This window comes from Oncorhynchus mykiss, chromosome 2, assembly GCF_013265735.2.
Source record: "Oncorhynchus mykiss isolate Arlee chromosome 2, USDA_OmykA_1.1, whole genome shotgun sequence".
Taxonomy (NCBI): domain Eukaryota; kingdom Metazoa; phylum Chordata; class Actinopteri; order Salmoniformes; family Salmonidae; genus Oncorhynchus; species Oncorhynchus mykiss.
The window spans coordinates 34,547,394-34,575,047 of NC_048566.1; the positions used below are offsets into that span (position 1 = coordinate 34,547,394).

Genomic DNA, 27,654 nt, shown 5'->3' on the forward strand with positions numbered 1-27,654 from the left:
AAAAAATCTGTCGCCAATTGGATGGAAACCTAGGTAAGTGCGCTAGTCCCGTATGGCTTTGATTATGCCTCCACCTCACGGTTCACCAGCAGCCCTAAACATCTAAGAATACGCTACTAGCCAAACAAGCTGGTAAAAATTGGACTTAAACTCCCCCCTCATACACATTTGGAGGTTGAGGATTTTTTTGTCTCTATCTCTGTAATGTGTCTGTATCTATGTAATTGTATATGTAGAAAATAGGGACCACAATGGAAATAAGTCCCAGACTTATTAAAAAAATCTTTGTGTATATATGTTTTAAAAATTTTTTTTACTGACAAATAAAATGAATCTATCAATTCAAACTGTGCAGCGACCAATTGATGAATGGAAAGAGTCATCTTTTACAAAACGGCAAAAAAGTTGAATGTCATTCAGAGACTGTCAAGCCTTCTTTATTGGGTAGGCCTACAAGGTAGGGAGGGAAGTATTTTCTGTTCTATTTTCTGAGATTGACATAGTCTATTTATTGTGGTGTTGAAAACACAAACAATGATATCGAAGTGCCAGAAGTCGGTATGCTCTGTTTATTGGTTGTGGTGATGCACTGGCACAGAAAGCTGTTAGTGGAAAACTCTTTGCATATAAAACATATAATTATAAATATGACTCGTCTGGGGTGGTCGGCAAACCCCCAACCTTTTGGCCCATCGACTGTGAAACAAAAGTATGCTGAAGTCGATATCCATGTTTATAAACGCAGGGTTGTAAACATGATTTTTAGTTCATTCTATGAGAGGGGAGGGTGTTCCATTTACTTTAATGTGGGTCATGTGAAAATATTTTTCACGCTGGGGAGGGGGGTGCATATTATTTCTACTACACCTTGAGTTGGACCACCCCCCCCCCCCCCCCCCCCCCCCAGTACATTTTGATCTGTCCCTTATATGCAGGAAAGACTATGTTATGAAAAAGCGCTATATATAGAAATGCCTCATTACCATCTTTGTCTTTGAGGTTGTTGAGGTAGGTCAGTAGTTCGGCGTTGGCCTGGACACAGTACACCTCTCGATTCTGGAGCCCTCCCCCACACAGGCCGGTCTGGTTGCTACGCCGACGGTCCTGTTGGCTTAGCAACGAGTCCACTCTACAGTCGCTCCACTCTGTAGTCCTCCAGGTGTAACTGTGACAGTGACAGAGATGGGTGTGTGGGTGTTCTGCTGTCAAAACACATTTAACATTGGACTGAGGTTTCTTTAGCTAATCAAATCCCTGACCTGTCTGTGCTATAAAAACACATTTGTCAATTGTGTGTTGATCTGTTCTACCTGCATCTGGGGCTGCAGCTGCCAAACTTGAATTACACTAATCCTTATCGTTCCACTACAACTTCAATAGCTATCAGCTCAATGTTTGGCTAATTGCTTCCAATCCATGTAACACATGAGTAATATGAAAAGATACATTTTAGTCATAGAAATAATCAATTTTAAAGGCTATGTCACGACTGACAGTTTTATAGATGGTGTGGTTTTGAAGTATTTTGCAGAATCGGAACAGGAATGCTCAGGTGTTATTGGAATGATTGTGTAAAGATGGGATACGATGTCAATAAGGCCAATCTGTGTGTGTGTGTGTGTGGCAGGTTACAGGAGAGACAATATTGTCATAGACTCCATTTGAGTCTGTGTCTGGCAAAAGCTCAAACACACCAATCTTTCTCCGTATGCTGTCTGCTCCACCACACACACAGGCCCATACAAACCAACTCCTATGGGCCACCCAGGAGAGCAAATTAGCTAGATGAAGTAGCTAATGAGAAATCAACAGGAGGAATGTATCACCTCTGCCAGTGAGAATCCAGTAGACTTTGGAAAGTTAGTGCACTAAGTGGTTCCAATTTGTTGAAAACTTCCTGGAGGCCTGTCAGGTTCCTGAACTATGTACGGTAGTATTTTTCGACACACTGATACTACTGTGTACTACATTACATTTGGACACAACATTTTATAATTTGAAATTCCACAAATACAACATTGACTTAACCCACTTTCAAGCTCTAGGCCTTCCATAAATATTCTGTATATTTCTTACCATATATTTATTGTAAAACTATAACTTCCACACATACAGCCACACATCCTCATGACACTAAGTGACACTCACGTGGCGCAGGGCAGTACTCCATCCCCCTGGGGGTCACATGGCTCCGTCTCCTCCAGCGGTGGGCAGTCCTCCCCCTCCCCCACGGAGAACTGGTGCACTCGTCTGGTCCTGGAGCGTTGGCCCCTGGGGGACTCAGGGTCTGGGTCTAGACAGGCCTTGGAGCAGGGGCCCCAGTCTGCCCACTCGCTCAGCTTACAGTCCTTAGCGAGGATGCAGGACTGGACCGTCAGAGGGAGGTCCCAGGGCAGACACAGACTGGAAAACAGAGGTAAGGCGAGAGCAGAAGTGGCAAGGTCAGTAATCTGAGATCTGTCTGCGATCTGCTTGCAATTTGCGACAGTGGATGTGAAAGCTGGTCCTGAGGGAGCCCTGTGTGTGTTGGTGGTCCTAGAACAAGTGGTCAGTGGGTTTTCGAAGTCAGCTGAGGTAGATTTTGAGGTAGAATTTGGCGTATGTTGGTTGAATTTATGGAATGTTGGTTTTCGTCCTGTCTATTGCAGTGTATTACTCATCAAGGAACATTGTCTTACGTCAAATAGATGGTTGTGTAGGACTGACACCACTACCTATCGGAAGACAATGGGAAGCCAGGGGTCATTCACCAATGAGCTGGATGTAAGTACATGATACTAATACTATAATGTACTATAATGTATTAATACTTGTACTATAGTAGAATGTACACTACCATTGCAAAATTTTGGGGTCACTTAGAGATGTCCTTGTTTTTGAATATAATTTTTTGTCCATTAAAATAACATCAAATTGATCAGAAATACAGTGTAGACATTGTTAATGCTGTAAATGACTATTGTACCTGGAAACGGATGATTTTTAATGGAATATCTACATAGGTGAACAGAGGTCCATTATCAGCAACCATCACTCCTGTTTTCCAATGGCACGTTGTATTAGCTAATCCAAGTGTATCATTTTAAAAGGCTAATTGATCATTAGAAAACCCTTTTGAAATGATGGCAGTACAGCTGAAAACTGTTGTTCTGATTAAAGAAGCAATAAAACTGGCCTTCTTTAGACTAGTTTAGTATCTGGAGCATCAGAATGTGTGGGTTTGATTACAGGCTCAAAATGTCCTGAAACAAATAACTTTCTTCTGAAACTCGTCAGTCTATTCCAAGAAAGTGAAGATCTCGTACAACGCTGTGTACTACTCCCTTCACAGAACAGCGCAAACTGTCTCTAACCAGAATAGAAAGTGGAGTGGGAGGCCCCGGTGCACAACTGAGCAAGAGGACAAGTACATTAGAGTGTCTAGTTTGAGAAACAGATGCCTCACAAGTCCTCAACTGGCAGCTTCATTAAATAGTACACACAAAACACCAGTCTCAACGTCAACAGTGAAGAGGCGACTTAGCCTTTTAAAATGATAAACTTGGATTAGCTAACACAACGTGCCATTGGAACACAGGAGTGATGGTTGCTGATAATGGGCCTCTGTTCACCTATGTAGATATTCTATTAAAAATCATCCGTTTCCAGGTACAATAGTAATTTACAACATTGACAAAGTCCACACTGTATCTGATCAATTTGATGTTATTTTAATGAACAAAAAATGTGCTTTTCTTTCAAAACGAGGACATTTCTATGTGACCCCAAACCTTTGAACGCTAATGTACATTATACTAAGCATGTTGTAATAAGCTGTATTCAAGAGTCCTTAGGGAACTGCCTGGCATTGAACCCTAATACTCAACCCTTCATTCAGAATCATCACCCCTTAATAAACAATGCAGAAAAAAAAGCTGGGGAAGCCCCCACATTTAGGTAGTGAATTGGTTGCTTGTTCAAATCCAGCTCAGAGGACCATGAGACCAGGGGTTTTGTACATGTAATACAATGCAATGCATAAAGCCTGAAGGGTTGTGCCTCAATAGCCTCGGAATAGTAACCACAACTGATCAATCACCAAAAGCAATCACTCTGTAATCATTCAACTTGCAATTAGAGCTAATGAATAAACGCTGCCTCTTTCAGCTCCTTCAAATGATTAGGAATTAAAGCCGACTATTTTCTGTTCCTTGCACCGCAGTGTGCATCGCCTTTCCCCCGAGGCGCCGCAGCTGACGATCTTTTACTGCTAATTACAGCTCTGCTTCATTTAGAACCCTCTAATTTAGACTACGCCGAAGCCACACTTCACCTCTAGCTTCTCACACTTCTGCTGGAAACGAGTGCAACTGGTTTGAAGAAAAAAAAAACGCTTGAAAAAAAGGGAGTTGTGTTTTTAACCCCTCTGTCTCCACAGATTAAGATACCTTTGAATTGTTTGATGTGGCGGGCCTGCCGGTGTGACGTCACGCCGAGGATTCGTTGTGCTGCCAACAAGGCACGCAGGTAGAGTTCTTTCTCAGTGAAAAACATTCAGAAATTAAAACAAAGGTTTTGCGACTCGGGGAGGATAATGTCTCGCTTCCTGACTCAGATGAAACTTCACACATGCTTAAAAAGCCTTAAAGCGTCCATTGACCCTTTTCACGGCAACTCAATCTCTTTCAGTATTTGATGTTTTGGTCGTGTCAACTTTTTATTATCTTCTGCATTGTTGTGGGGGTTTTGAAGTCTTGAAAGTAGTCTTTTTTTTAATCTCCGTCAGTCAGACAGAATGGGGACAGACAAACAATTTCACTTGAAATAAGAGAGTAATAATATTTCAAAAACACTCAAACTCTCATTTTAAAACCAATAAAGGTTATACAACAAACAACAAGAAATTCCATGCAATTCCACAAAAAAAAAAAGAGTTTGGTTTCTGTAGAATATCCACATTGAACACAAACATGCTCATTACACGAGGCTTTGGCTAAGAAACATGTGGTACAATTAAAGCCTACAACACAGGCTGTACTATGTGGGTCAGGGAATGTGAAACCCTGGGAGAAATCTTTTAACCATCTTTTTCAGCGCCTTGATGAAAACACAGTTTAGAAAACAGAGTGGAATGTTTGGAAGGCCAGTGTGGCCAGTAAAGAGAAACATAAGACTCGAATGAGACTCGAATTTGAACTAAAAGATGTAAAGTGATACTTTCTAGAAGTGCTTCTGGTGGTAAACGGAAACCTCAGAGGCCACCATGCAAGCTGGAATCTACAGTAAATAGCCTACACTTGCATGCGGATTTCATATTATTACATGTAAAGCCTGCCACTATTCTACAACCAGACCAAAACAAAGTCTAATGAGTCAAGAGAAAGCTGTGGCCCAACGATGACAGATGTACATCAAACAAAATGGGAAATGAAGTCAGCAAGATGTTCGGAGGACGACTGCCTAGATTCATTGGATATCGCTTCAGAGAGAACCCAGCAAACCGGGAACATTCCCAGAACATTAGCTAAGATTCTCATTAAGTTCTAGTTGGGTTTTATCTAACATTAGGATGATGACATCCCAAAAACATACAAATAATGTTTTTGATAACAAAATTTTTATTTTATTCAGAAAATGTTTTAAAGGAAATATTCTTGGAACGTTTTCTTAACATTTACGAAAATGTTGTGCACAACATCTGTAACAACCACCACAGAACATTCCCCCAAATGTTCTCATTAGGTTTCCAGGTAATGTAATGACACAATGTACCAGTAATGTTTTTAGAACATACCGCCACAACGTTCTGGGAACGTTCTTGCAACATCAGGCAAATGTTTTATACAAACATTGTATAATCATCATCGCAACTGGACAGTTTTTGTGTTATGAGAACATTGCCTCAACCAAAATAATGTTCTGGGAACTTTCACAGAAACTTTTTTGGTTTGCTGGGAAGTTTGTTCCACTTTTCTGAAGTGGCAAAAACAACGATAAATATTTCAGAACCAGAAATAAACAAGTCAAAGATTAGTATTTACCTTCCTAAGGGCATAAGATTTGTTTTCACGGTTCTTTAGAAATATTTGATCCCAGCCACTGCTGAGAAGTTGGCACTAACAGTGCATTAATGAATATATTTAGTACATAATTGATCACATCTGTGGCATGTAACACATACATAATGTGGATGTAAGGCTGTATAACGGAGACTGTAGCTCTCCTTGCTAGAGATGAAAGACTTCATGGATTCTAAGATGAGAGATACCGTGCTGACATTCAAAGTTATTGTCACTCAGCATAAAACAAAGACACCATGCAATGCTAAAGAAAGAGCTTCAAGGCAAGACAGGGTTAGGGACTTGCCTCAAGCCAAGACAGGGCCCAAGAAAATGTCAGTTTACTTGAAGGGTATGCATGCAGTCTTGTCTACTGTCTATTGTACTGTATATAAGATATAGTATGCGAAGAACCTGAATCATTGATAACCTGAACCATACTCCTAATGTGAAAGATTATCAGAAAAAAGTATTTGGTCAACAGCATTTAAAAATAAATGACTGTACTTTTTTTTTAGTTGAACTGAAATCTCTGTTAGTAATCAAGCTTTTTGATTTTATCTTTCCTCACCTGCACACGTAACAATACCAACATAATGATGTGCAACTCATTCTGCTATTTCACAGTCAAAGATGACAGAAGTGCTGGCTAAGATTCAATCCCTGTCACGGAATGAGCACCAGTGAATATAGAGTTGTCATCTCCACCGTTGAAAGTAGACACCAGAAAGTGGGAGTGCTCCATTGCTTTGACAGCAAAGCAGAGACACATAACCATTCCCCTGCCTGTCATCTACTGTACATCAGTACAGTACATCACATCACAACATAATACTGTGCTTACAGTTCTGAAGAAGATAAAAACAACCCCTTACAAAGGCCTGTTTAGACATGTGGCAGGTTTGTGCCTATTTTAAGATTGAGTGTTATTTACGGACAACAGATAACTCACTATGATGAATTACAGTTCTGAATGGACAAAAACACATGGTTTCCTATGACCAATGACATATCATGGTTTGCCCATTTAGACTAAAAGTACAATTTTAAAGGACAACCAGCACACAGACACACTAAGGAACCAGTATTACCCCAGACCCAGAAATACTGATGCTGAGCCACTTACCTGAGTCCCACCGTGCTCCCGTTCCTGTGTGCACAGGACACCGTGCGACTCTGGTATCCCACCTGGATGTCCCAGAAGGGGCTCTCCTGCCTGTTGAGCCGGTTCCTGGTCCGTTTCTTCTGGATCAGCTCCCTAGTATCAGGGTCTTTGACCCCAGGCCTCTCCCTGGCCCCCCCTTTACCCTTCCTATGCTTGGCCTGCCGCACCGGCCGGGAAATGGGGAGAGAACAGGGCATCCAGGACCCCACCCTGAGGCTGTACACCCCCTCAGGCCCCATGCAAGGCCCTGGCTTACAGGTGTGGAACTCGGTTAGGTTTGGGCAGGCTGAACCCCCGAAGAGTGGAGGCACCAGGACACTGCGCACCCGGTTCTTTAGGCCGGTTCCACAGGTTTTTGAGCAGGACGTCCAGGGGGTGAATTCAGACACCACACAGTCCTGAGGGCAGGGGATGAGGCAGGCCTGCTCTAGTCGAGGCTTGGGCTCAAAGTACTCACAGATGGTGTCGTCTCCGAGAGATTCATCTGACTTTAGTACGCAGCCCACCTCCCGGGTCTGAATGCCCTCCTCACCCCCATTGCATACGTATGGCCGCATGCCCCCAAAGGTTCTTGTTGACACGGACACACACTGGTTCCAGGCACCGAGTTTCCAGTCGTAAAGGTCCTTGTGCCAGTCGCACACACGGAAGCAGTTCTGCTGGTTGGAAGGCCGCTGGGACTGGTCACAGTTGGTGTGGAGGGTGGTCCAGCCGTCCACGTGGGCACACCACACAGCCCGACTCTGGCTGCCACCTGGGCCACAGTCACTGCCCATACATCTGCCCCATGGCCCTTGGGAACACAACACAGACAGCGTTAAAATAACTATGAAATAGGCCAGAATTAGGCTTTTTAAAATATGTTTTACATCAAAAGGTAAAGTGGACACAGTGTACACTATACAGTACATCAATTGATAGCAAATTGATTATTTTAGGGGCGGTAGTTTATTGATCATTTGGAAAAAGCAAACCATACAAATATCAAACAGAACGTAGAATTAACCCACATCAGCAGACACAGTGGACGGATCGATGGAGACCAAGAATGTCATAGAGACCGCGTCTTCACACCTGGAGACTCACAGCATATTTACAATTCATGCACTGAAAGATTAGTACATCAGCTATTCTACCATAGCTCCCCTTTCAGCTCCACGTTTTACTCTGAATGAAGTCTCCATTGCAGCCATAACACAATAACTTTCCCTGACTTTTATCCCCACACCAAACCTCATCACAGTAAAAAAATATGCGGCTTAGCGGCAGTGTTGTTCATTGAGTCATTCAGCTCAACCTAATCCGTGGCCATGTTGTGCTCTGCCGCTGTTATCCACATTCTAGTGACAGCACAGGACAACCGAGAAAGAAGAGGAGACTAATGTACAGCTTCACCTCAGACCAACCCCTTCCATCTACAGCCAATTGATTGTGTTACATGATGGCCTCTGGCTGAGTGGTCTCCGGGTGAGGGGGCCTTGTGTTTACCCATGTTGCACCCCTGAACCGATTGCCACCCTGTGGAGGACGAAGAACTCTAGTCTTGCTGAAACCGGGTGAAACATTTCCTGCAATTATCAGACCCAAATGCCTCAGATGACAGCCTATTAGTGGACTCATCTCCTCGCTCAGCTGCTGATCTCGCTGGCAGGAACTGGCTTCAATCAGTGTGTCAGCATGTCGACAGAAGCCTCAAAGCACATCACACATGGCTGTTCTATTTCCCCCTATATCAACACAAGATCAATGCCCTGCTGTCAGACTTCTCATGCATATATACAGTGGCAAGAAAAAGTATGTGAACCCTTTGGAATTACCTGGATTTCTGCATAAATTGGTCATCAAATTCGATCTTATCTTCATCTAAGTCACAACAATAGACGAAGATAGTGTGCTTAAACTAATAACACACCAATTAATGTGTTTTTCTTGTCTATATTGAATACATAATTTAAACATTCACAGTAGGTAGGAAAAAGTATGTGAACCCCTAGGCTAACGACTTCTCCAAAAGCTAATTGGAGTCAGGAGTCAGGAGTCAGCTAACCTGGAGTCCAATCAATGAGATATGAGATTGGAGATGTTGGTTAGAGCTGCCTTGCCCTATAAAAAACACTCACAAAATTTTTGTTTGCTATTCACAAGAAGCATTGCCTGATGTGAACCATGCCTCGAACAAAAGAGAGCTCAGAACCCCGAATTGTTAACTTACATAAAGCTGGAAAGGGTTACAAAAGTATCTCTAAAAGCCTTGATGTTCATCAGTCCACGGTAAGACACATTTTGCAGGAGAATTTTAGGCTATCTGTCCGCCAATCGAAGCTCATCAGAAGTTGAGTGATGCAACAGGACAACGACCCAAAACACAGAAGTAAATCAACAACAAAATGGCTTCAACCGAAAAAAAATACACCTTCTGGAGTGGCCCAGTCAGAGTCCTGACCTCAACCCAATTGAGATACTCTTACATGACCTCAAGAGAGCAGCTCACACCAGACATCCCAAGAATATTGCTGTAATGAAACAATTTTGTAAAGAGGAATGGTCCAAAATTCCTCCTCACCATTGTGCAGGTCTGATCAGCAACTACAGAAAACATTTGGTTGAGGTTATTGCTGTCAAAGGAGGGTCAACCAGTTATTCAATCCAAAGGTTCACATACTTTTCCCACCCTGCACTGTGAAAGTTTACACGGTGTGTCAATATAGACAAACACAGTCTGCGGATAATTATTTGTGTGTTATCAGCAGACTGTGTTTGTCTATTGTTGTGACCTAGATGAAGATCAGATCAAATTTTATGACCATCCATGTATTCCCAATGAAATCCATGTATTCCCAAAGGGTTCATATACTCTTTCTTGGCACTGTAGTTGTGATTCAGGGGATGTCTGGGCATCCGTTAGCTACCGAATAGATTGGGGTTCATTTAATGGCCTTTTGAAATGGGGTGTCTGGGGTATTCGGCACAAAAGAGGCAGGGGGTAAACTATCTGGAGCATTCCCAAGGCTTATCCCTTATATGTTGTTTGCCTGAGTAAATGAAACCCTAGCAAAATGATTTCACCAATAGCAAAAGGAGCTTACTTGGAAGTTTTGTTAGACACATGGTGTGAGCGGTGGGATCTTAGCAGTGATTAGGTTGTTGGCACTCCATGATGAAGACAGTATGGCATCAAACACATTCATTTTGGAGCTGTAGCTACATGTCATGGAAGCCAAACTGACATCCTCTCATTGAAGTCTGGTAAAAATGTGAAACAGCTCTTTAATCCCCAATCATTGTAGGATAAGATCATCCATGTTGGGTCATGGCGTTGTGCTTGATGAAGGAATCAAGTACAGAACTAACGTTTAGTATATCAACAGTTATCAACATCAACAGTCTGAATAGTATACTATAAATTATAAACTGGGTGGTTCGAGCCCTGAATGCTGATTGGCTGAAAGCTGTGGTATATCAGACCTTATACCATGGGTATGACAAAACATTTATTTTTACTGCTCTAATTACGTTGGTAACCAGTTTATAATAGCAATAAGACACCTCCGGTTTGTGGTATATTGCCATTGTACCACGGCTAAGGGCTGTATCCAGGCACTCCGTGCGGCGTTGTGCTTAAGAACAGCCCTTAGCCGTGGTACACTGGTCATATACAACAACCCCTCGGGCCTTAATGCTTGAATATATAACTCAGGGGGAGATTTTAACATTTTCACACAATGTCCAAGAGCCTTAACAGATCTCCCATAGGCTCAAGTGCACATACTCCCCTCTGTAAACAGCAGATTAGGCTGGAGTAAGAAGTGTAATATCCCAACTGTTGGAAAGTAAGTTGGATCTCTCTGTCCCAATGCGTTCATTAATAGACAGACATGTTTTGGCTCTCACAGGGTCATCCTCACTAAGGATGGTGTCACACAGAGCTGTTCACTTGTTTGTGTTTGCTTGTTATTGATCCATCTAAGACAAGAACTACTTACTGCCAAGGTCAGGGATCATTTGGAGCTGTCCTTGCTGTCTGACAGATGCTAAAGTGGTGGTCCTATTGCCAAGAAATCCCTGTTGTTACTTCTGGTTTAGGTGTCTCACAGAGCACTCAAAATGTTGTCATTCTACAGACTGTCAGGACCAGGTTGGACAGGTATTATTATGAGCATATTATGTTTGCTTTATGAAAACCACTTAAAATAAAGTGCAATCACATCTCAGATGGCCAAAGCTACAAAAATAACTGTAAAATGAAAGCGAGCAAAAGACCTTGTGTCCCCTAATTACCATACCCAACTCCTAATAATGTTCAGTTGCAGCACAGAGTGAAATGGAATACAGAAGGCCCTCTTAAATACAATTGCACATAACCCTTGGCAGAGATGAACGTCAACACATTGAACATGCCATGCTGAGTTCCTGTTAAGGCCAGTAGAGCAATTCATTAGCTAAAAGGCCAAAAAGCTTGCAAACAATCTGACGAGCATGACACAAGGTCAAACTGTGTATCCCTTCAGAGAGACCACATAGTCCTAAGGGGTAGTACAGAAGTCTGCATTTGAAGAGAATGCATCATACATTCTTAAATTACTAAGTATGGTCAGACACTTCATTTCACTTCCAAACATTGTATTTTTTTTATTTTACTAGGCAAGTCAGTTAAGAACAAATTCTTATTTTCAATGACAGCCTAGGAACAGTGGGTTAACTGCTTTGTTCAGGGGCAGAACAACAGATTTTTACCTTGTCAGCTCAGGGGTTTGTTCTTGCAACCTTGCAGCTACAAGTCCAACACACTAACCACGAGGCTACCTGCCACCCCATAAGAATGAACAAATGAACATTGCCCTTTAAAAAAAAAAAAATAGAAACAACACCAAATTATAAATCATGGGTTATAAATATAAAAGAGAAAAATATGTCTGAGGAGAAGGAAGAGGCCAGAGGCTTCCACTTAATGTCTGCTGAAAAACTTTGAGCTGCTTAACATTCATGGATAATTACCGACCCTATGTTCAGTGTGATCTGGGCCCTTGGCCATGTTTCTACCTCTCACAATTGACCTGAATGTCATTAGCTGGAATACCACAATGACACTTCTATCTTTTAATAAAGGGCTTTTTTTTATGATTCTGATTCATCAAGCAAAACATACATCACTGTACATAACTCTAAGGCAGACTTTCGATTTATCCCATACAATGTGAAACAGTTTCCTCCATTTAATTATATTTTTCACAAATAGGAAACATTGTGCAGGCTCTGTGTCATTATTGATGCCATGCCACCTTTATGAACTAGTGTCATGGTTACCATCTGCTAGTCATTGAATTGGATTCGGCTAATTAAATCATTCATTTCAGTGGTCAATAACAAACCGAAGGTGGAATACTGCAGCTCGTGTAGGAGACAGACTCATTTGTCACTCCTGCAGTGACAAGATATTTTTTGGCATTCTGCACAAACCACCCATTCATATGTGTGTGTGTCAAAATCCAACTGTCAAGGCATTCAAAAGCAGACAAATTTCAAAAGGTCAAACGAACAAATCTGTTCAAGCCGTCAGTAACAGTAAGAACGCAATCAATAAAACCTCAGCATTTCCTTGACGCTCAAAATCCACGACCAATTCAACAACCTGCCAGAGGCATAAAGGTTGCCCTATGCATGCTAACCAACACCCTATGATTTCACTAGCTGCCACTAAAGCAGCAAACACCACAATAACAACATGTTTTACAGAAACACCTCACACTCCACAGTTGTGTCCAAAGGTTTTGAGAATGACACAAATATTAATTTTCACAGAGTCTGCTGCCTCAGTTTGTATGATGACAATTTGCATATAAGTCCCTCTTTGCCATGCAAATGAACTGAATCTCAAAAAAAAAATGTCCACTGCATTTCAGCCCTGCCACAAAAGGACCAGCTGACATCATGTCAGTGACCCTCTCTTTAACACAGGTGTGAGTGTTGACAAGGCTGGAGATCTCTCTGTCATGCTGATTGAGTTCAAATAACAGACTGGAAGCTTCAAAAGGAGGGTGGTGCTTGGAATCATTGTTCTTCCTCTGTCAATCATGGTTACCTGCAAGGAAACATGTGCCATCATCATTGCTTTGCACAAAAGGGCTTCACAGGCAAGGATATTGCTGCCAGTAAGATTGCACCTAAATCAACCATTTATCGGATCATCAAGAACTTCAAGGAGAGCTAGTTAAATTGTTGTGAAGAAGGCTTCAGGGCGCCAAAGAAAGTCCAGCAAGCGCCAGGACTGTCCCCTAAAGTTGATTCAGCTGCGGGATCGGGGCACCACCAGTACAGAGCTTGCTCAGGAATGGCAGCAGGCAGGTGTGAGTGCATCTGCACGCACAGTGAGGCGAAGACTTTTGGAGGATGGCCTGGTGTCAAGAAGGGCAGCAAAGAAGCCAGGAAAAACATCAGGGACAGACTGATATTCTGAAAAAGGTACAGGGATTGGACTGCTGAGGACTGGGGTAAAGTAATTTTCTCTGATGAATCCCCTTTCCGATTGTTTGTGGCATCCGGAAAAAAGCTTGTCCGGAGAAGACAAGGTGAGCGATACCATCAGTCCTGTGTCATGCCAACAGTAAAGCATCCTGAGACCATTCATGTGTGGGGTTGCTTCTCAGCCAAGGGAGTTGGCTCACTCACAATTTTGCCTAAGAACACAGCCATGAATAAAGAATGGTACCAACACATTCTCAGAGAGCAATTTCTTCCAACCATCCAGGAACAGTTTGGTGACGAACAATGCCTTTTCCAGCATGATGGAGCACCTTGCCCTAAGACAAAAGTGATAACCTAACAAAACATAGATATTTTGGGTCCGTGGCCAGGAAAATCCCCAGACCTTAATCCCATTGAGAATTTGTGGTTAATCCTCAATAGGCGGGTGGACAAACAAAAACACACAGATTCTGAAAAACTCCAAGCATTGATTATGCAAGAAGGGGCTGCCATCAGTCAGGATGTGGCCCAGAAGTTAATTGACAGCATGCCAGGGCGGATTGCAGAGGTCTTGAAAAATAAGTCAACACTGCAAATATTGACTCTTTGATTCAACTTCATGTAATTGTCAATAAAAGCCTTTGACACATGAAATGCTTGTAATTATACTTCAGTATTCCATAGTAACATCTGACAAAAATATCTAAAGACACTGAAGCAGCAAACTTTGTGAAAATTAATATTTGTGTCATTCTCAAAATGTTTGGCCACAACTGTACACTCTAACTAACAAATGGATCTCTTATGTGTGTTGTGGGAGTTTATCGTGTTGCCCAAATGTTCTTTTGTCCCAGTTTGAGGCAGGATGTTGTGGGAGGGGCAGTCAGTGACCTTTAAATAATGGGATAGGGATGGGAGTGTCCCTCCTGCTTTGCAGTGATATTCAACATGCCCATCATGCAGCTCTGACAGGCATGCTTTTTGAGAACACAGGAAAGGTAAACCAGATAGCCAACAGTAAATCCTACCATAATTAGTCACAATCCACTGAATCACATTTCAATGAAAGGGAGAGAGCTGTTTTCAGATAACACGCGTATGTTATCTATTGTAATGTGTTCTGACACAGTAACTGGACCAAATCAAAAATCTACCATTCATAAAATTGATATGTTGACATTTGAAGTTCAGAGGTTGGACATTTTGATTGATTACTTCCACGAATTCTAACTGGTTCTGTCTCTTCATCTGGGAACAGACTGCAGTGTTCTCCTTAAACAAAAATTATAGAAAGGATAAATGGCAGGAGGACACAATGAACACATTTCATAGCGGAATAGACTTCCATTATGCAAAGTAATAGAATGGAATGGATTTTGATTGATTCCATCAACACAAGCGCTTATTGAACTGGGATACAAATAATCACATGAGCTGCAATGTAGCCTATATGCTGATCACTTTACGAGATTAAACAAGTTGTAAAAAAAAAGGTATGTAAACACTAAAATATGAAATATATTCCAGGAAAGAATGAAATAGAGTGCATCGCCTCAGGTTTCAGTTAGATATCCTATTCCATGTAAAGCATTTGGAAGCCACTGCAATACAAAAACAAAGCCCCTGAAATGATGCCAGCAAAACTGCATTTCAAGCAAAAAAGTCCACCATACTGAAAAAAGACGAAGAATAAGAGAAACCACAGAGAGAGAATGTGCCCCTTGGTGCTTGGCACTGCAGTTAAATATTAATATGATGCCAGTTAGGAGCACATTGTTGACTCCAATCTTAAGAGGCACTTCCATGGAGGACTTCCTTGGTGTGGTAGAGGATGAGGGGTGAGAGGTGGGGTTTCATTGCCTATAATCTGCCCTTTAAAAAAATCCAGCCATTAGTCTGCGAGGAAGAGCTGCACTGGCTGGCTTTACATGAAGTGAGCTGGGTTGTGAAAACACTTGCATGTGTTGCTAGGAAGCCTGCACGGATACCATGAAAAGGGGCATCGTTTGCATTTCTCCTTTAGTAGGGAAAATCATAGTGCCGCTGTTATTGCTATATAACCTGGGGGCATATACAGTCTACACAGGCATATACAGTCTAAACAGGCATATACAGGATGTCATATGTTATGCTAATGCGTTATGTGACTAACTCTTTGCTACTGTGTCTGCTATTGTTGTGTTAGCTAATTTTGTATCAATCCTGGGGTTAAAAGTGCTCTTGGCATAAATGTGTGTGCCAGTACATCTTTGTTCATGTGAGTGTGTTTCTGTTGTACATGTGCACGTGTGTGCATGTGTGCGGACATGTGGGGGCATGCGCAAGCGGGCGTGTCTGCATGTGCCGTGTTCCCGTGTGATTGGCCTGCACGTGTGTGTGTGTGACTGTTGCTCCAGGGCCAGAGATTTGATAATGTACCTGCCACTTTATTGAGATAAATGCTCCAATCACATGGTGAGATCTCCCGCCCTCTGGAGCGCCTCTGCCAAAGATTAGATTACCGCTTCCTACGATGCATCATTCTCTACATCTCAATTCAATAGTAAAGTAACACAACACTGGGAAATTTCAGAGAATAAAGGATTTGCAACGGGCACTGAGGAGGTGTCCTCCAAAATGAACACACATGTTCTAAAAAGGCAGCCAAATGCAGCACAATGAAGAGCGACATGGAGGTTGAACCTTTTCATTTTATCGCTGACAGTCCACAGCAGGTCATGGATGAAAGTAGAAATAGAAAGTGAAATGCTAATTATTGTTTGGTGGGCCCGGAGACTCAAACCAAATCAAATCAAATTGTATTAGTCACGTGCGCTGAATACAACAGGTGTAGACCTTACAGTGAAATGCTTACTTACGAGCCCCTAACCGACAGTGCAGTTTAAAAAAATACAGATAAGAATAAGAGATAAAAGTAACAGGTAATTAGAGGAGCAGTAAAAAATAACAATATATACCGGGCGGTGCCGGTACATGAGTCAATGTGCAGGGCACCGGTTAGTTTGGGTAGTATGTACATGTAGGTAGAGTTAATTAAAGTGACTATGCATAGATGACAACAGAGAGTGGCGGTGGTGTGGAGAGGGGAGGAGGGGGGGGGGGGGGGGCAATGTGAATAGTCTGGGTAGCCATTTGTCTAGATGTTCAGGAGTCTTATGGCTTGGGGGTAGAAGGTGTTTAGAAGCCTCTTGGACCTAGACTTGGCGCTCCAGCAGAGAGAACAGTCTATGACTAGGGTGGCTGGAGTCTTTGACAATTTTCAGGGCCTTCCTCTAACACCGCCTGGTATAGAAGTCCTGGATGGCAGGAAGCTTGACCCCAGTGATGTACTAGGCCGCCTTGCGGTTGGAAGCCGAGCATTTGCCATTCGATGGTGCAGCTGTAGAACCGTTTGAGGATCTGAGGACCCATGACAAATCTTTTCAGTCTCCTGAGGGGGAATAGGTTTTGTCATGCCCGCTTCACGACTCTCATGGTGTGCTTGGACCATGTTAGTTTGTTGGTGATGTGGACACCAAGGAACTTGAAGCTCTCAACCTGTTCCACTACAGCCCCGTTGATGAGAATGGGGGGCGTATTTGGTCCTCTTTTTCCTGTAGTCCACAATCATCTCCTTTGTCTTGATCACGTTGAGGGAGAAGTTGTTGTCCTGGCAACACACGGCCAGGTCCTTGACCTCCTCCCTATAGGCTGTCTCGTTGTTGTCAGTGATCTGCCTACCACTGTTGGGTCATCTGCAAATTTAATGATGGTGTTGGAGCCGTGCCTGGCCATGCAGTCATGAGTGAACAGGGAGTACAGGAAGGGGCTGAGCACGCACCCCTGAGTGGCCCCTGTGTTGAGGATCTGCGTGGCAGATGTGTTGTTACCTACCCTTACCACCTGGGGACGACCCGTCAGGAAGTCCAGGATCCAGTTGCAGAGGGAGGTGTTTAGTCCCAGGGTCCTTAGCTTATTGATGAGCTTTGAGGGCACTATGGTGTTGAACGCTGAGCTGTAGTCAATGAATAGCATTCTCACATAGGGGTTCCTTCTGTCCAGGTGGGAAAGGGCAGTGTGGAGTACAATAGAGACTGCATCATCTGTGGATTTTATTTTTTATTTTATTTTATTTCACCTTTATTTAACCAGGGATGCAAGTTGAGAACAAGTTCTAGTAAAACACTGGAATGGTAGATTTGCAATGGAAGAATGTGCAAAGTAGAAATAAAAATAATGGGGTGCAAAGGAGCAAAATAAATAAATTCATTAAATACAGTAGGGAAAGAGGTAGTTGTTTGGGCTAAATTATAGGTGGGCTATGTACAGGTGCAGTAATCTGTGAGCTGCTCTGACAGTTGGTGCTTAAAGCTAGTGAGGGAGATAAGTGTTTCCAGTTTCAGAGATTTTTGTAGTTCGTTCCAGTCATTGGCAGCAGAGAACTGGAAGGAGAGGCGGCCAAAGAAATAATTGGTTTTGGGGGTGACTAGAGAGATATACCTGCTGGAGCGTGTGCTACAGGTGGGAGATGATATGGTGACCAGCGAACTGAGATAAGGGGGGACTTTACCTAGCAGGGTCTTGTAGATGACATGGAGCCAGTGGGTTTGGCGACGAGTATGAAGCGAGGGCCAGCCAACGAGAGCGTACAGGTCACAATGGTGGGTAGAATGTGGGGCTTTGGTGACAAAACGGATTGCACTGTGATAGACTGCATCCAATCCGAGTTTACAGTCTAACCAGACACCTAAGTATTTGTAGTTGTCCACGTATTCTAAGTCAGAGCCGTCCAGAGTAGTGATGTTGGACAGGCGGCAGGTGCAGGTAGCGATCGGTTGAAGAGCATGCATTTAGTTTTACTTGTATTTAAGAGCAATTGGAGGCCACGGAAGGAGAGTTGTATGGCATTGAAGCTTGCCTGGAGGGTTGTTAACACAGTGACCAAAGAAGGGCCAGAAGTATACAGAATGGTGTCGTCTGCGTAGAGGTGGATCAGAGACTCACCAGCAGCAAGAGCGACCTCATTGATGTATACAGAGAAGAGAGTCGGTCCAAGAATTGAACCCTGTGGCACCCCCATAGAGACTGCCAGAGGTCCGGACAGCAGACCCTCTGATTTGACACACTGAACTCTATCAGAGAAGTAGTTGGTGAACCAGGCGAGGCAATCATTTGAGAAACCAAGGCTGTCGAGTCTGCCGATGAGGATGTGGTGATTGACAGAGTCGAAAGCCTTGGCCAGATCAATGAATACGGCTGCACAGTAATGTTTCTTATCGATGGCGGTTAAGATATCATTTAGGACCTTGAGCGTGGCTGAGGTGCACCCATGACCAGCTCTGAAACCAGATTGCATAGCAGATAAGGTATGGTGAGATTCGAAATGGTCGGTAATCTGTTTGTTGACTTGGCTTTCGAAGACCTTAGAAAGGCATGATAGGATAGATATAGGTCTGTAGCAGTTTGGGTCAAGAGTGTCCCCCCCTTTGAAGAGGGGGATGACCGCAGCTGCTTTCCAATCTTTGGGAATCTCAGACGACACGAAAGAGAGGTTGAACAGGCTAGTAATAGGGGTGGCAACAATTTCGGCAGATAATTTTAGAAAGAAAGGGTCCAGATTGTCTAGCCCGGCTGATTTGTAGGGGTCCAGATTTTGCAGCTCTTTCAGAACATCAGCTGAACGGATTTGGAAGAAGGAGAAATGGGGAAGGCTCTGTTGGGGAAGGATCTGTTGGGGGGGTATGCAAATCGGAGAGGGTCTAGGATGACTGAACTATGACTTTGTCTGCTACAACAAAGCATACATTTAGAGAACAATACAATTAAGTCACCGTTTAGAAATGACATTAATCCTATAATCTAATAACGCTCCCTTTACAGAGCTCCGAAGACAAAATACTAGTCATTCTCAATAACACTTAGAGGTTATTCTCTATGATCCCAGCAAAGGTTGATGGTTCATATCAACTAAGTTACATTTGTTGATCAAATGACAGGAAACGTCAAAGGTGACAAAACATCTGTAAAGGCGGTGGGAACGTCTACAGTACTATACTTCAGACTCAACACCGCTCTTCAAAGGTGACAAAACATCTGTAAAGGCGGTGGGAACGTCTACAGTACTATACTTCAGACTCAACACCGCTCTTCAAAGGTCGTTTTGGCAGTCAAAGGCTAATCATAGATTAGACAAAGCTTAGAGTTGCGAAACATCGATCCTGATCCGACAGAGGCGTTGACATGTTAGTGTAAACTTTGTTTCGATCAGGACACTAGAAAAGACAAGGACAGGAATAGGCTGAGCGTTCCTCAATTCACGACAATGTCACGTGGGTCCACAAAAATCATCACGTGACCTGTTACGATTGAGACGGATCTAAGATTGATGTTAGTAGATGGAACATGTTTCTTGTCAATTACCAGCTATTCTATACAACAGAAAGGGCGAGAAACTGTTGTGTTGGGCTGATAATTAGTGCAACATGGGAAAATAACACTTCTAGGACACTAGTGGCTAAACTTGGAACACAAGGTGTGGACTCTCTTTCCTGGGCCTATGGGTATCCCTCTTGGATTGTGATCCAGCAGCGCTACTCTTTTGGACTGAGTAGGAGTGTGGGAGGTGTTGGTAGAGACTGGATACCCCAGCCAAGCCTAGCACAGTACACACACACAAACACACACATACACATTCACACACACACACAGTGGGCCAAAACAGACAGACAGCCTTCTGTCGACTCTTTTCATGTTTGCTTTCATTTCATATCAGTTGTGAGATGTACGATGTAAACAGCAATAAAACACACCGTCGGGGTGAAAATGATTTCGGATCATGTCTCCTAATCAAAAATGAATGACTATTGATTGCACGTACATGCAATACCACTCTTAAAAGCACTCAAACCATTAGAATGTGTTCGTGTGAATACCAAATCTGAATGTCAGATTATGTCGTACTGTACATACTGTATTTACATGGCATGCAAGCCCCGAGATGAAGAATAGAAATGTGGCACACTATAATTCACCATCATTCAATTGAACCATCTAAGGCCAGACGGCCTAGATCTTATCACTCACAATACAGAGACAACATGCTAGATGACCTAGATCTTATCACTCACAATACAGAGACAACATGCTAGATGACCTAGATCTTATCGCTCACAATACAGAGACAACATGCTAGATGACCTAGATCTTATCACTCACAATACAGAGACAACATGCTAGATTACCTCGATCTTATCACTCACAATACAGAGACAACATGCTAGATGACCTAGATCTTATCACTCACAATACAGAGACAACATGCTAGATGACCTAGATCTTATCACTCACAGTACAGAGACAACATGCCAGATGACCTAGATCTTATCACTCACAATACAGAGACAACATGCCAGATGACAGATGCAAAGGCCTATGAGGGCAGGAAGTGTGTGCCAAAGAGAGTGGTTTACCCTCACACCTGTTATTTCTCTGGGCAAACTAATTCTACCTTTTAATTTCTTGATTCTAAAACCAACAGCAAGGGTCGGGTAGAGGTAGCTACAGTGGTCGTCCTTTGGGTGATCCAGTTCTTGTTATGGTGCGTGAATGAGGACCCAAAAGCGAATTAACGTAAACAGAGCTTCTTTAATAACCAAACATAGGCAGGCTCAGATGGACCGGCAGATTCCGACAGGACAGGACAAGGTTGCAGCAAACATGACGATAGTCTGGTTCAGGCATGAAAAACACAAACAAGAATCCGACAAAGACAGGAGCAGAAACAGAGAGAGATATAGAGGACTAATCAGAGGGAAAAAGGGAACAGGTGGGAAAAGGGGTGACGAGGTAGTTAGGAGGAGACAAGGCACAGCTGGGGGAAAGAGGGGGAGAAAAGGTAACCTAACACGACCAGCAGAGGGAGACAGGGTGAAGAGAAAGGACAGAAACAAGACACAACATGACAGTACATGACAGTACCCCCCCACTCACCGAGCGCCTCCTGGCGCACTCGAGGAGGAAGCCTGGCGGCAACGGAGGAAATCATCGATCAGCGCACGGTCCAGCACGTCCCGAGAGGGAACCCAACTCCTCTCCTCAGGACCGTACCCCTCCCAATCTACTAGGTACTGATGGCCACGGCCCCGAGGACGCATGTCCAAAATCCTACGGACCCTGTAGATGGGTGCGCCCTCGACAAGGATGGGGGGGGGGGGGGGAAGACGAGCGGGGGCGCGAAGAACGGGCTTGACACAGGAGACATGGAAGACCGGGTGGACGCGACGAAGATATCGCGGCAGAAGAAGTCGCACTGCGACAGGGTTAATGATTTGAGAAATACGGAACGGACCAATGAACCGCGGGGTCAACTTGCGAGAAGCGGTCTTAAGGGGAAGGTTCTGAGTGGAGAGCCAAACTCTCTGACCGCGACAATATCTAGGACTCTTAGTTCTACGCTTATTAGCAGCTCTCACAGTCTGCGCCCTATAACGGCAAAGTGCAGACCTGACCCTCTTCCAGGTGCGCTCGCAACGTTGGACAAAAGCCTGAGCGGAGGGGACGCTGGACTCGGCGAACTGAGATGAGAACAGCGGAGGCTGGTACCCGAGGCTACTCTGAAAAGGAGATAGCCCGGTCGCAGACGAAGGAAGCGAGTTGTGGGCGTATTCTGCCCAGGGGAGCTGTTCTGACCAAGACGCAGGGTTGCGAAAAGAAAGACTGCGTAAGATGCGACCAATAGTCTGATTGGCCCGTTCTGCTTGACCGTTAGACTGGGGGTGAAAGCCGGAAGAGAGACTGACGGAAGCCCCAATCAAACGGCAAAACTCCCTCCAAAATTGAGACGTGAATTGCGGACCTCTGTCCGAAACGACGTCTGACGGAAGGCCATGAATTCTGAAAACATTCTCGATGATGATTTGTGCCGTCTCTTTAGCAGAAGGAAGCTTAGCAAGGGGGATAAAATGAGCCGCCTTAGAGAACCTGTCGACAACCGTAAGAATAACAGTCTTCCCCGCTGACGAAGGCAGTCCGGTGACAAAATCTAAGGCGATGTGAGACCACGGTCGAGAGGGAATGGGAAGCGGCCTGAGACGGCCGGCAGGAGGGGAGTTACCGGACTTAGTCTGCGCGCAGACCGAACAAGCAGCCACGAAGCGACGCGTGTCATGCTCCCGGGTGGGCCACCAAAAACGCTGGCGAATGGAAGCAAGCGTACCCCGAACGCCAGGGTGGCCGGCTAACTTGGCAGAGTGAGCCCACTGAAGAACGGCCAGACGAGTAGGAACGGGAACGAAAAGAAGGTTCCTAGGACAGGCGCGCGGCGACGGAGTTTGAGTGAGTGCTTGCTTTACCTGCCTCTCAATTCCCCAGACAGTCAACCTGACAACACGCCCCTCAGGGAGAATCCCCTCGGGGTCAGTGGAGGCTACTGAAGAACTGAAGAGACGAGATAAAGCATCAGGCTTGGTGTTCTTAGAGCCCGGACGATAAGAAATCACGAACTCGAAACGAGCGAAAAACAGCGCCCAGCGCGCCTGACGCGCATTAAGTCGTTTGGCAGAACGGATGTACTCAAGGTTCCTATGGTCAGTCCAAACGACAAAAGGAACGGTCGCCCCCTCCAACCACTGTCGCCATTCGCCTAGGGCTAAGCGGATGGCGAGCAGTTCGCGGTTTCCCACATCATAGTTACGTTCCGACGGCGACAGGCGATGAGAAAAATACGCGCAAGGGTGGACCTTGTCGTCAGAGAGGGAGCGCTGAGAAAGAATGGCTCCCACGCCCACCTCTGACGCGTCAACCTCGACAACAAACTGTCTAGTGACGTCAGGTGTAACAAGGATAGGTGCGGATGTAAAACGATTCTTGAGGAGATCAAAAGCTCCCTGGGCGGAAACGGACCACTTAAAGCACGTCTTGACAGAAGTAAGGGCTGTGAGAGGAGCTGCCACCTGACCGAAATTGCGGATGAAACGACGATAGAAGTTCGCGAAGCCGAGAAAGCGCTGCAGCTCGACGCGTGACTTAGGGACGGGCCAATCGATGACAGCTTGGACCTTAGCGGGATCCATCTTAATGCCTTCAGCGGAAATAACAGAACCGAGAAATGTGACGGAGGAGGCATGAAAAGAGCACTTCTCAGCCTTCACAAAAAGACAATTCTCTAAAAGGCGCTGGAGGACACGTCGAACGTGCTGAACATGAATCTGGAGTGACGGTGAAAAAATCAGGATATCGTCAAGGTAAACGAAAACAAAGATGTTCAGCATGTCTCTCAGGACATCATTGACTAATGCCTGAAAGACAGCTGGAGCGTTAGCGAGGCCGAAAGGAAGAACCCGGTATTCAAAGTGCCCTAACGGAGTGTTAAACGCCGTCTTCCACTCGTCCCCCTCCCTGATGCGCACGAGATGGTAAGCGTTACGAAGGTCCAACTTAGTGAAAAACCTGGCTCCCTGCAGGATCTCGAAGGCTGAAGACATAAGAGGAAGCGGATAACGATTCTTCACTGTTATGTCATTCAGCCCTCGATAATCTATGCAGGGGCGCAGGGACCCGTCCTTCTTCTTAACAAAAAAAACCCCCGCTCCGGCGGGAGAGGAGGAGGGGACTATGGTACCGGCGGCAAGAGCTACAGACAAATAATCTTCGAGAGCCTTACGTTCGGGAGCCGACAGAGAGTATAGTCTACCCCGGGGGGGAGTGGTTCCCGGAAGGAGATCAATACTACAATCATACGACCGGTGTGGAGGAAGAGAGGTGGCCCTGGACCGACTGAACACCGTGCGCAGATCGTGATATTCCTCCGGCACCCCTGTCAAATCACCAGGCTCCTCCTGTGAAGAAGAGACAGAGGAAACAGGAGGGATAGCAGACATTAAACATTTCACATGACAAGAGACGTTCCAGGAGAGGATAGAATTACTAGACCAATTAATGGAAGGATTATGACAAACTAGCCAGGGATGGCCCAAAACAACAGGTGTAAAAGGTGAACGAAAAATTAAAAAAGAAATGGTCTCGCTATGATTACCAGAAACAGTGAGGGTTAAAGGTAGCGTCTCACGCTGAATCCTGGGGAGAGGACTACCATCCAGGGCGAACAAGGCCGTGGACTCCCTTAACTGTCTGAGAGGAATGTCATGTTCCCGAGCCCAGGTCTCGTCCATAAAACAGCCCTCCGCCCCAGAGTCTATTAAGGCACTGCAGGAAGCTGACGAACCAGTCCAGCGTAGATGGACCGACAAGGTAGTGCAGGATCTTGAAGGAGAGACAGGAGTAGTAGCGCTCACCAGTAGCCCTCCGCTTACTGATGAGCTCTGGCTTTTACTGGACATGAAGTGACAAAATGACCAGCAGAACCGCAATAGAGACAGAGGCGGTTGGTGATTCTCCGTTCCCTCTCCTTAGTCGAGATGCGGATACCTCCCAGCTGCATAGGCTCAGCACCCGAGCCGGCAGAGGAAGATGGTAGTGATGCGGAGAGGGGGGCAACGGAGAACGCGAGCTCCTTTCCACGAGCTCGGTGACGAAGATCAACCCGTCGCTCAATGCGAATAGCGAGTTCAATCAAGGAATCCACGCTGGAAGGAACCTCCCGGGAGAGAATCTCATCCTTTACCTCTGCGCGGAGACCCTCCAGAAAACGAGCGAGCAAAGCCGGCTCGTTCCAGCCACTGGAGGCAGCAAGAGTGCGAAACTCAATAGAGTAGTCTGTTATGGATCGATGACCTTGACATAGGGAAGACAGGGCCCTGGAAGCCTCCTCCCCAAAAACAGATCGATCAAAAACCCGTATCATCTCCTCCTTAAAGTCCTGATGCTGGTTAGTACACTCAGCCCTTGCCTCCCAGATTGCCGTGCCCCACTCACGAGCCCGTCCAGTAAGGAGAGATATGACGTAGGCGACACGAGCAGTGCTCCTGGAGTAAGTGTTGGGCTGGAGAGAAAACACAATATCACACTGGGTGAGGAACGAGCGGCATTCAGTGGGCTCCCCAGAGTAACACGGCGGGTTATTGATTCTGGGCTCCGGAGATTCGAAAGCCCTGGAAGTGGCCGGTGGATCGAGGCGGAGATGGTGAACCTGTTCTGTGAGGTTGGAGACTTGGGTGGCCAGGGTCTCAACGGCATGTCGAGCAGCAGACAATTCCTGCTCGTGTCTGCCTAGCATCGCTCCCTGGATCTCGACGGCTGAGTGGAGAGGATCCGAAGTCGCTGGGTCCATTCTTGGTCGGATTCTTCTGTTATGGTGCGTGAATGAGGACCCAAAAGCGAATTAACGTAAACAGAGCTTCTTTAATAACCAAACATAGGCAGGCTCAGATGGACCGGCAGATTCCGACAGGACAGGACAAGGTTGCAGCAAACATGACGATAGTCTGGTTCAGGCATGAAAAACACAAACAAGAATCCGACAAAGACAGGAGCAGAAACAGAGAGAGATATAGAGGACTAATCAGAGGGAAAAAGGGAACAGGTGGGAAAAGGGGTGACGAGGTAGTTAGGAGGAGACAAGGCACAGCTGGGGGAAAGAGGGGGAGAAAAGGTAACCTAACACGACCAGCAGAGGGAGACAGGGTGAAGAGAAAGGACAGAAACAAGACACAACATGACAGTACATGACAGTTCTAATGATTTTTGGGGGAACGGTTTCAGAGCGCATGACGGTGGGGTTAGGGGAATGATTTCAGAGTGCATGACGGTGAGGTTAGGGGAACGGTTTCAGAGAGCATGACGGTGAGGTTAAGGAAACCGGTTTCAGAGAGCATGACGGTGAGGTTAGGGGAACGGTTTCAGAGAGCATGACGGTGAGGATGGGGAAACTGTTTCAGAGTGCATGACGGTGAGGTTGGGGGAACGGTTTCAGAGAGCATGACGGTGAGGTTAAGGAAACCGGTTTCAGAGAGCATGACGGTGAGGTTGGGGAAACTGTTTCAGAGTGCATGACGGTGAGGTTGGGGGAACGGTTTCAGAGAGCATGACGGTGAGGTTAGGGGAACGGTTTCAGAGAGCATGACGGTGAGGTTAGGGGAACGGTTTCAGAGAGCATGACGGTGAGGGTAGGGAAACTGTTTCAGAGTGCATGACGGTGAGGTTAGGGGAACGGTTTCAGAGAGCATGACGGTGAGGTTGGGGGAACGGTTTCAGAGAGCATGACGGTGAGGTTAGGGGAACGGTTTCAGAGAGCATGACGGTGAGGTTAGGGGAACGGTTTCAGAGAGCATGACGGTGAGGTTAGGGGAACGGTTTCAGAGAGCATGACGGTGAGGTTAGGGGAACGGTTTCAGAGAGCATGACGGTGAGGGTAGGGAAACGGTTTCAGAGAGCATGACGGTGAGGTTGGGGGAACGGTTTCAGAGAGCATGACGGTGAGGTTGGGGAAACTGTTTCAGAGTGCATGACGGTGAGGTTAGGGGAACGGTTTCAGAGAGCATGATGGTGAGGTTAGGGAAACTCTTTCAGGGTGCATGACGGTGAGGTTGGGGGAACGGTTTCAGAGTGCATGATGGTGAGGTTCGGGGAACGGTTTCAGAGAGCATGACGTTGAGGTGGAGGGAGGTTTTGCTGCAGTCTCTCAGCAAAGTGTTGAGACGTTTACTGAGATCTCAGCTCTAAAATTGACAGCGACACTGACTGCAAGTCCACTGTGAGGTCTTGGTAGGATGTTGGGAAATAATTGTATATTATGTTTGCAAGAGATGCATATCGTGAAAGGGCAAAGCAGTGATGATAGGTTTATCGTCCTCTGACTTCTTCGTCAATATCCTCAGATCCCAAAAAACATGGTAATTAAAATGGTTAGTGAGCTTTCACTAAGCATCTGTACCACTGATTCATTACAGTAGATAGAGCTTGTTAGCCATTCTCACCCATCCAGACATTGCTCTAATGCTAAGAATAACATTAATGATTGACAGCTCCCGTTCCCGGAGGACCCGAGGTTCTCGCTCCCTCTAATTTGAGCTGTTTCATTGACACGTAGCGAAAGAGAGCATGTCAACATCAGAG

The 27,654-nt window shown here is 45.2% G+C and overlaps 1 protein-coding gene across 2 annotated transcripts in view; it reads right to left on the minus strand.

The window, feature by feature from the left end:
* The window catches only part of LOC110534798 (thrombospondin type-1 domain-containing protein 7A), a 106,870-nt gene that overhangs the window by 53,872 nt on the left and 25,344 nt on the right, over positions 1-27,654 (minus strand). For both annotated transcript variants that reach the window (XM_036946705.1, XM_036946699.1), the window contains exons 2-4: positions 7,165-7,996; positions 2,149-2,403; positions 984-1,165 (exon numbers count right to left, since the gene is read on the minus strand). In XM_036946705.1, coding sequence (XP_036802600.1) covers positions 984-1,165; positions 2,149-2,403; positions 7,165-7,996 — 1,269 coding nt within the window. The remainder of the gene's footprint in view (positions 1-983; positions 1,166-2,148; positions 2,404-7,164; positions 7,997-27,654) is intronic.